The sequence below is a fragment of the Convolutriloba macropyga genome, chromosome 10 (assembly GCF_964194025.1).
Source record: "Convolutriloba macropyga chromosome 10, txConMacr16.3, whole genome shotgun sequence".
In the NCBI taxonomy this organism is placed as follows: Eukaryota; Metazoa; Xenacoelomorpha; order Acoela; family Convolutidae; genus Convolutriloba; species Convolutriloba macropyga.
Genome location: NC_134477.1, coordinates 51,273,968 through 51,285,033, shown reverse-complemented (window position 1 = coordinate 51,285,033; position 11,066 = coordinate 51,273,968). Strand labels below are relative to the sequence as shown.

The 11,066-nt window shown below is 36.0% G+C and overlaps 1 protein-coding gene across 1 annotated transcript in view; it reads left to right on the top strand.

Moving 5' to 3' along the window:
- The first annotated feature begins 1,779 nt into the window (after positions 1-1,779).
- Positions 1,780-11,066, top strand: part of LOC142348662 (uncharacterized) — a 74,649-nt gene continuing 65,362 nt past the window's right edge. The window contains exons 1-3 of the mRNA XM_075400094.1: positions 1,780-1,891; positions 3,626-3,767; positions 9,744-9,889. Coding sequence (XP_075256209.1) covers positions 1,837-1,891; positions 3,626-3,767; positions 9,744-9,889 — 343 coding nt within the window. The 5' untranslated portion in view covers positions 1,780-1,836. The remainder of the gene's footprint in view (positions 1,892-3,625; positions 3,768-9,743; positions 9,890-11,066) is intronic.

Genomic DNA, 11,066 nt, shown 5'->3' with positions numbered 1-11,066 from the left:
GATTCAATAGTTCTTGCTGCCTACCTTTTTCAGCAATTCCAGTAACGCAAATTTATGAGACAAAAAATTTCATTGAATGGGATTTAGTTCACGTTCAACAATTTGATATGTATCTGAACTCAAGTGGGTTTGAAAGTGCTTGCTTTGTAGAGCTTTCTCAATCAAAAGAGAACTAAATCAAGTTGAAGAAGCAAGTTAAGAGAGAACACAAACGGAAGGTTTGCAGCATTAACCTCTTTTTCACAACAAAAATCTGTGGCCAAGTTTTCCAGTGTTCTTGTTCTCTCAGATTGATATGCAAATACCATGCCAGCTCTGATCAGGCACTCTTTGGTGGCGTACATGCATCGTTCAAGGGACAAATTATCACCCAGGGAGAGTATGATCTAGAAAGTCAAAATTCTGATCATGGCCGTATCCTGACACTGCACGTTCTTACCCAGGTTGAATTTCAGACCCAAATTTTTTTCTGATAAGACTTTTCAGACCGAAATAATTTCTGATCAGACTTTCCAGACTGAAATTAAATCTGATCAGACCTTCCAGACCCAAGTTGCTTCTCATCAGACTTTCCAGACACAGAGGGTCTCTGATCAGACTTTTCAGACCGAAGGCGTTCTGATCAGACCATCCTCAGACTATGGTCCAGACTCAAACTCAGACCATTGCCGAGTACTTAATCAGACTCTGATCAGACTCAAGTGCAATCGAAGAGGTTATGATCAGACCCAGTTGAGCTTGCAGCCATTTATGATCAGACTGACGCGCGCTCGAAACTGGTTCTGGTCAGACCCAAAATAGTCTGATCAGAAAAAAAATTTACTTATGAGCAAATCTCTTAATTTTGCTATAAAATATCCATTTCATATAAACTGATGTTTGCAGAATTTAATTAATCTGAGGAAAAATCAATTGTAAAAGCATTTCTAAAGAAAACCAACTGTTGATGACAAATGTTTTTTAATGTACCGTTTAGTGTAAAATTCTGACTCAATGAATGAGTTTAGACAGCTTTCCATAAGAAACATTGTTGTCTCTAGTTGATCACATTTTCCTCTAAAGGGCCGACAGGCCTTTGCTATTAGCTGGACTTTTTTTCTGATCAGAGCTATCGGACTTTAGATGAGTCCTTGACCAGAACGCTGTTTTTTTGTTGTCTCTTGGCTGAGCCAACATCTCTCAGTAGAAAAAAAAACAAAAAAATGAAAAAGTAAGGCGCTCGGAAGAGTCCTTGATCAGATCCAATTGCATTCAAAAACATTTCTGATCAGACCCAATTGCGCTCAAACCATTTATGATCAGACTCAAGTGCGCTCGAATACGCTTCCGATCAGACCCAATTGCGCTCGAACCATTTATGATCAGACTCAAGTGCGCTCGAATACGCCTATGAACAGACTTTTCAGACCAAATTGACGTCTGACCAGACCAACTCCATAGCATGGTCCAGACTGTATGTGCTCGAACTTCCGTCCAGAGCCTATAATTTTGGTCTGGGAACATAAATCAGTTTAGGTCTGCACCTCAACCTGGGTATCAAGGCACTATCTCCGTACTTCAGTTTTTGTACTTACCTGTTTCTATTTTATAAATTTTATCTTTTATCACACGACACCCACCTCGTTCATCCTCTATCTGGTTATTCCAATTCTCCTCTTGCTACTCAAACTGCGAACGAGTGCCGCATTTATTATGCTCAGAGGGAAAACATTAACATCATGAACTCTAAAAAGGACTGGTAAATTGAGAAGACATTTTGAAGCAACCTTTGTGAAAGATCGTGAAACTAAATTGAGCGAACAATAACATTATGCTCAACTTTAACTATCACTCAAAATGATTGTAAATTGGGTAACTCTCACTTCACTTTTGTTTATCATACTAACCAAATGTAAGTTTCATAGTTTCACGTTTGTGTTTTATCTCTAAGTCAGTTCTTATCACTCAAGTTTTCTCTTTTTCTCTCTTGTTTGGGAGGGGGAGGGGGTTGTTATTTTACAAATTTTCTACCCAGTCGCTTTGCACCAAGAGAGCAAAACAAATCATAGTGATATTTTATTAATTTTTTTTCGCCAAAAAATGATAGCAATTTTATGAGTGATCTCTAGCATTTTCATTAATTGCTTTCCAGCCTTTGAGTCAGTTCTTTGTTTGTGATTTCTGTTCTAACTTCTTTTAATCAGATTGATTCACGAGAGCTAAGAATTTGGGATGAAAAATTCAATGAAATTTTGACAACATTTACTTTTTCTGCGGCCTTCTATTTTCACAAGTGTAGTGACAACTGGAAAACTAAATTTTACAATTAAACGGCAATGTTTTCAGCTTTGATCAGTTTCAATTGTCAATTACAATAACATTTTGGAGGTTCACTACGAGAACAATTATTTTTTGAAAAAAGGAACTCAAAGGTAACTAGTTCTGCCCCAGACCCCTCTATAACTGTTGATACATAGTATGTTACTACATAACAGCACGTGCGCCTGAAAGAAGTCTTAAAGTTAGTAGTTTAAGGAAAGTAGTTTTTGTTTATTTTGTAGAGAATGTCGACAAGAAAAATTTTAAAAAAATAACGTCGAAAGTACAGAGAAAAAAAAATCAAGTGTTAATTTTTAAATGTTTTCCGACAAAATGGCGGAAAACCACAATATTTTTTTGATAGATTTAACCACGCGCAAAAGCTTTTAATGTCGACTGAATGCTCTTCCCTACTTCACAAAAAATATTCTAGTCAGAAACTTTGCACAGTGAAAATGTGTTGGAATTTTTGTCTCTAGTACAGGTTAAGAGGAGTCAAATGAACATTAATTCAAGAAACTTTGATATAACTGCCAATAATCCTATATTAAAATTAATCATAAATTCGGTTTACAGTGTGTTTTTCAGTTTGGACTGAAACTTACAAGTTAACCATTCGACTTGCAAGTACTTACAAGTTAACCATTCGATTTGCAAGTTGTTACAAGTTAACCATTTTTTTTAAAGAAACTTGCAATTTCTTACAAGTTAACCATTCGGTCTCGACCCGGGTGCCCACTAAGGTTGTGGGCAGAAGAGATCCACCAATTTTTGCAATTAAAAGATCCTAGTCAATTGCCAGTCTTTTATGGTTTTCAAAAGTTCAATGCAATATTTCATTGGAGATGGGCTGGTTGTTCGAGTGTACAGAATACTCAAGCTTGAAAATGTCGTCCGCAATACGTTTAAAGACCGTGTAAAATTACGCAGATAATGTGTAAAAATGTGTAAAAATTTGTTGAAAATTTTTGTAAAAAAACGTTCATTATCAGCAAAAACGTCAAAGTATTGCTATATTTTGTCAGCTATGTCCACTTCTGGTGCACTTAATTAGAATTTTACATGTGAACTGCATAGTTTTCATGTCTCGAGATATGCAACTTATTTGGAAAAATTAGCTGTGGCCATATTTAACAACAAAAAAAATGTTAATCTTAAAAAAATTGGGCACGAATTTTATGTATCGTTGACAATAATGAAAAAAATGTGACCATGTAACACAAAAATTTTCACTTGCTTCCCTGTATCATTTTCTATCAATGGAAAAAGATTAAGAAGCAATCAGTTTCTGCAGAAACAGAGGCAAATTTTTTATTCTTTCTTTTAGTCAACGAGGCTGCAGAGGGCATTGATAGCAGGGTTAATTCCAGTGAAGGCTTGTTCGACCCTGAGTTCCAGTCGTTGATATTCGCACTGCCTATTAAAACCAAATCAGAAATGTTTGTTGTCAACCAATGCAGAGATCTCAGGTAAAAATTAGTTAATAACACGAATTTATCGGATCTTTTCCGTTTATAAGGAATTTTGCCCTGCGAGCTTATTGGGTTCATCTTATTTGCCAACCACCACCGAGGCACGTGCCATATTTTTACACAATCTTTCACTATGAAATCAAACGTGTCCTGTGACTGGTGGGTACACAAGGAAGGGAGGGGCTGAAATGGAAAACTTCACCCCATTAAATGATCTCCCGCTTTTTTGTCCCTATTAAATTACCCCCAATCAAATCGAGCGACCCTGCCCGCTATTATCATTGAAAACTCAAACTTTCATCTGCGTGAGTGCGTCTTGGCTTTATTTGTAAGGATTACCAGGAAAAAATATCTTTCAGTTTTATTGGATAAAATATATCTGTTGATCTACGTTTTCGTTCGACGGAAATAATGTTAGTCAAATATTTGAATATTAAGCAATTGCTGAATTCAAGTTTGGAAAACAGATCAATGTTACAATGATTTAAAATTTTTATGCCCAATTCAATTCAAAACTTTTACGCCTGGGATGAATTTTTAACGTGTTACCAAAATTTTGTGATTTCACCTGAATCTAGGGTTGTCAAACCTCTCCCTTCGAAGAGAGACTTCAAACCTCAACATGCAGAAACGAAGAATTCGTAAACTCATAAGTTGTTGTACATCAGTTCTCAATTTACACTGATTAAAAATGAGCAATTAGTGTATGAATAAACAACATCGTACAAAACCCGCTTCGTTGCTGAATTGTTACGCTGGCAGTTCCATAAAACGTACTAGCAAACGTAATAACTTTTTATTCACCACTCTGATTTTGAGGAAAAAAAGTGCTTCAATTGCAGAGAGGTGCACGTCTGAACAAAAGACATAAGTCTGACTCTACGAACAAAACGCCAGAAAATGGAGAAAAAATTCCATCAGTAATCGTTTCCCATGGTTCAGAACAAATGCAGTTATAAAAGAAAACAGTTGTTGATCCTGCTTCTCTACTTATAATGATAGTAACCCGCTGCTAGAGCAATGTTTGAAACAAGCAGATTCGTTGACAATATTGAAGAGAATGTTGATTCAATGGCAACGACCCTGATGTTTTAACACTCTGAACATTAATTTTACGATAGTCTTTGACCATTTCATAACTACCATCTTAATTGGAAACTAAAAGTGTAGGGACTTTCAATCATGAATGGGCGGGAACGATGAGAGTCGACGAAGTTAGATTACTAACAAACACTGTTAGAGCCTTCCTTTTAGATTGAGTCTGCTCCACCTGGAACTCGACTTGGCTTGATTTTTCCCACAGGTTTTATTTGAATTTCATTTTAAAGATCTCAATTTTCTCCTGACTGTTCGATGCCAAACTTTTGCAAATCCTCTGCAAAAGCTGCCTCCAATGATGTCTTGATACCTCCACCAGGGAGTTTCATAGAACCGGTGACACAACTCTGTGCTCAAAATGCTTCTTTCGGAATTGCAACTATTTGATTTTCGTACAAACTTATGTTGTTATTTGTAGAAGTCAAGATCCAAACCTAAATAAAACCATCTTTGAGTAACGTTAAGAGGGCCGATTAATTATGAATATCATACTGCGATGCGCTTAAAGCTCGACAAATCCTAAAAAATTAATACAATATTCGTGTCCAAGCAACATAGGTGAAACTTTTGAAACTTCATGTGAAGACAGTTCAATTTTTCAAAAATTAATTCCTTTGTGGAATAATTATGTTTTATAATTACATGTTGACAAGGTTTATTGAACTTCTGTTGAGTCAATTTGAAGGAGCGGGGGACAGACTTACGCAATCGCAAATTAAAATCTTACTGACTAGAAAAATAATACAAGATTGTATTTTTCTTGTCGAAACAAACTCTTTCCTAACGTTACTTGGACACCTATATCAAATAACACGTTGAGGGTCTCGCATAATGAGCTGCCTCAAAACCATACACACCAGATATGTGTCGTTTTTGCTAAACATCAAACCAATGCATCCATTCACGGCTACGGTGTGTATACCAGTTGACTCCAGCACCTGAGGAAAAAATCCATTGTCTCCTGAGTTGATTCCCGTATAACATTCACCACAATGATCCCGTTCTCAGAATCTAAATAAAATGTCAAAAAATTATTTGATAATTAAGTCGGTTGAAAAAGAATTAAAACCCTACCAATGGGCCACTTATCCTTTTTTTGGTAAACAGGGCCAGAGATAATAAATTGTCCACTAATTTTTTGTTTGTGCACTTTTTCTTTTTTATGAATACCTGAAGCACATGACAAAACGATTGCGACATAATAATTTTATGTAACCCCTCTTTTTGCACTTGTAGCACTGAATCATTCTATTTGTAATAAAATGAACCCGTCGATCGACTGTTCGTGAAGACGATGAATTACACCGAGTTCTTTGGGCTGACTTAGACAGAAAATTTCCCAGGAATGTGGCTGCCCACGAACCCAAATTTTTTCGTCCATTTCCTTTCGACTGAAAGCCATTTTAAATATACTCGAATTTTTTTGAATGATTAGTATAGCAAATGATGCACTATGACCTCTTGAGCTCTTGTATTTAAACCTTTTCTTTTTACACTGGGTGAAAAATTTTCTAATTATCAGGTTGCTTCCATAAGCTTAGCGCTTTTTGAAGCTTTTACCAGAGAAATATTTTTCTCTGTCCTACTTCCAATATAATATATTGCTCAAACTCTCCTTCCAAGGACTCTTGCAGAACAGTATGTTCTCCATTTTTCCAAGATTCATGATAATGCTTTATTAGCGAAAAGGTTCAGTTCTAACAATAACTCAATTACTTCTCAGACTCTCGTTGATTTAGTTTTCAAGCTATTTTTTCTGAAAAGACTATTTTAAACAATTCTGGTGTCAAGAAAATGAAAGTCCTTTTGGAACAATATTTAGGTTTAGTGGCAAAAATGTGTTCCTTTATTAGTGTTTAATGTCGTATCATCTAAGTATTGGCATCACCTTTTTGATGTCGTGCCAATCAGCCAAGGTGCTAAATTAAAGAGGTCATTCCAGAAGAACGTTTATTTCATAAATTAGTCTCTCTTTTGGCGAAGAATTTAGGGTTCAGATTTGAAGGTTTAGGGGATGTGTTTTGGGATAAAACGTTCAAAAAGTGAAATAATAGAAAGTTGAAAAAATTAGTACGTTAAAATAATAATTTAAGCAATGTTGAGTGAAGAGGGTTGATGAGAATTCGGATTTTTTATTCTTTGCCCCTGTTCCCCCAGAACCTTGGGCATGGGTGTCTACCGTAATCTAGACCTGTAACTTTTAAAAGATCTTCCTCCATCGAATTAAGGCGAGAAAAGACTGTCCTTGGCAGATTTTTCGTTTGAAATGAATTTTTCTGGACTTCGCGTTGTGTCATCGACTTTGAATGGAACTAAAACAACGGTCCTAAGCTTTGGCTAGACACAAAATTTTTCTGGACAATAAAACGTCGGGAGTTTGGCTGGACAATAAAACTTGACCTGCAGTGAGGCTGAACATTGACAATGTCATGGAAATTGGCTCGACAAAAAAACATTTTGATAACTATTGCTTATAACGGATGCTCCTTCATGTTTTGCAATTTAGAAGAACCGATAATCTATCAAAAATAATCATCGCTGTTGAAACAAAAAGTGATAGTTTTTAAATTTGAAAAGGAAAAATTGAATTACGCCAAGTTTTTATCATGGCTGAAGGGAAGAAGACCAGTACAAATTAACTACCTAGTTTCATTCAATCAACTATTTTGGCTTTAGCTGGGGTCCGTTACCCTGTAGTTTAGGTTAGTATTTACCTCAGCTGGAATTAATAGGTCTTTCAATATAATTGCAAGCTTAGCCTAGGGTAATAATACGCACCCAATAAGCTGAGGGACAAACGGAAAAAAAAGACAAACGCAAAAGAAAAGATTAACTTTAGGTTTTGTCAAGCTTAGTTATGATGATTATCATGATTAGTTATGATGCCTTCGTGTTACCTTAGCTGCCAACTTTTGGCAGAAACAGTTTTAGTCATTATAGTCAACTTTGTCTACTAGTTATTACACATTATGACCAGGTATTCCGATAACCGCATTGATTGGCATCAGACAAGTTGTGTTCATGTAAAGGTTGTAAGGTGGACCAGGTCTTGAAATCTTCTTCATAACCAAATCAGGGATCATCAAGCCTCCCGGGGCGAGGTGTCAACGCTAAAAACACAAAATTATGTGAGATTAGCGTTGAATGCGGTGAATTTATGTAAGATCAACGCTTGAGCTTAGATCTTACATAAATTCCACGCATTCAACGCCAATCTTACATATTTGACATTTTTTTTGCGTAAATCTTAGATATTTTGCGTTGAATTTAGGGTAGAACTTACATAGTTTTGCGTTGCAATAAGCGTTGGTCTTGCTTAGTTTGCGTTGAATTTAGCGTAGATCTTACATAACTTTGCTTTTAATTTAGCGTTGACCTTACATAATTTTGCTTTTTGATTTTTGGTGGTAGGGGTTTACGTGGTGGAGGGGGGTTGATGTAATCGGGGGGGGGGGGGTGGAGGGGGGGGCGTTGGTGAGGGAGTGGGATAAGTGTGGGGGGATACGTTTGGAGTGGGGTGGGGGTTCGTGTTGCGGTACATGTGGGGGAAGGGGTTACGTGTGAGAGGGGGTGGTACGTGGGGGGTATGTGAGGGGATACGCGTGAGGGGTGGGTGGGGTACATTGGGTGGGGTACATGGGGGTTTACGTGGAGGGATGGTTGGTACGTGGAAGGAGGTAGTGGGATGATGGAATGAGGCAGGCTCACACCATTTTTTGCGATTTTTCATATAATCGGAAACTGGTTGCGTGCTAGAGAAACTGGAAAGGTTGGAAAGAGAGAAATGTAGAACAAAAAATGAAAAAAAATCAAATAAGATCTAAACTGAATTCAAGGCAAAATTATGTAAGTTCAAAGCTAAATTCAACGCAAAATATGTAAAATCTACGATTAGAAGCACCAAAATTATGTGAAACATGATGCTACAGTCGGATTTGTAAAGAGTGCGGTTCCTAGTAGAATAACGGATTGGTGGCACAGTGGTCGAGGAGGCGACAAGTATACAGTAGGTCAGTGGTTCAAGTCTCATACCCAGAGCCCTACGAGTTAATTTTTTGTAAAATCAACGATAAATTCAACGCAAAATACGTAAGATCTACGCTAAACTCAACGTAAAATATGTAAGATCTACGCTAAGTTCAACGCAAAATATGTAAGATCTACGCTGAATTCAATGCAAAATATGTAAGATCTACGCTAAATTCAATGCAAAATATGTAAGATCTACGCTAATTCAACGCAAAATTTGTAAGATCTACTCTAAATTCAACGCATTCAACGCAAAATTATGTAAGAAAATTGCGGTGAATTTTTGGACTTGTCAACGCTAGTTACCGCTGATCTTACCTAAATTTGGCAAAATTCCACGGCCCGGGCTAGAAAGTTGCATAGTTAAGATTAGTGCTTCATGGTTAAGAATAATGTTTTTCGCACAATTTATGTCTCAAAATAAATGATAAGCATCTTTTTTTCTCCCACATAATCTTGCTCAACCTTTTATTATGCATCAGCTTATTTTATTTTGCTGGCTTAAAGTTTTGATCTCCACAGTCAAATTATGCTTATCTGTTCTTCGGTGCTTCCTACAATCACATGAGCAGTATATGCGCATAACATTGAATTTTTGCCAACAAGAGACATATTTTGTTCCTAAGGTTCAAAATTATTACTTCAATTTTTTAAAATCATTTTCTTATCATAAGACGCATGAAAAAGATGTTTTCATTCGCTGTGGCCCATTAAATCAGGACGCAGCCTTCACAGTTCAAAAGATGCTAACATAGGAGTTTGAAAATTTGAATAAACTGGTCGCGCGGAAAAACTTTAACGGCCACCCAGATAGAAGGCCCAAGAAATAAAATCATTTATTTTCAGCAATCGTTTTTGCATTTTGGGCTACACTATATACACCAAGCAATCTGATCGCGAGCCACACCGCACAGAATATGAGGAGTTTGCAAAGATTGTCAGATCTTTCTACAGAAACATCAACTTCTTTTCACTTTCTACACCCCTGCCAGGTAAGTCATCACAATTGACGTATTTTTCAGCTTCTTTTATTCAACGTTATATATATATATATATATAAACATATAGATATATATATATATATATATATATATATATATATATATGTATATGTATATGTATATAAATGTATATATATATATATATATATATATATATATATATATACATATATATATATATATATATATATATATATATATATATATACTAAGTGAAACTTCTTTTCTGAAGGCTAAATGTAATCACCGTTGTTCGTTTAAATCCTCTCCGTATAGAAGGAAAGTTCAGCAAAATGAAATTACTTTTCCGAAGGCTCAATGTAGTCACGGGTTGTTCATTTAAATCTCCTTATTTTTTGTATTCACTAACTTTGACTTTATTGGCCATACACGGCAGATTACACAGCTTTTATCAATTGAAAAATCTTAATCGATTAGCTTCATTTTCAAACCAGACAATTTTCTTGTTTTTCACATTCACTCCACAGTTATCACAGTTATCACAGTTAAGTTACAGTTATACAACTAACCACATAATTTAGTGCTAAGCACGGTTTGGTTCATTGGTTTTAAGGTTTAGGTTAGCATAGCTCTATTTACTGCTCATTATTCTTTCTTCTTTAAGTTACTTTATTATTCTAATTGTTACAATTTTGCTTTCTTAAGTTCAGTTATTAATTGTTGCAACTGCATTTTTTTCTTAACTTCCCTCAATTTACTTCAACGCGTCTTAAGGCTTAACTTAATAAACATGATTACAATCTTTTACAACTAAAAAAGCAAGTCGTAGCGCAGTGCTCTAATCCTAAGATCAAACCGGCTCAGTACTTCAATGCCCACCACGATTGAAGCCCTGTTTTTTCTTTTTTACACTTCCCTCACCCTCTATTTATATCTTCCTGTCCCACTTTACTTCTTGAATTATTAAGCTGAATTAACAACTTTTTTCTAATGAATAGAAAATTTTATGATATATTACCACGCATGGAAAAACGACGAACGAATCAACAACTACGAGGCTGGCCAAGAACACCAAAATATGAATAAAAGAAAGCAGAGCCTGCAGAAGCCCTTCCCAGCGCTTGAATTGGCCCCCAACAACAAGAGAAATTGAATGGCTTTAAAAAAAGGAAAAACAATCTGTAAAAACAGGAGCATTAACTCATCA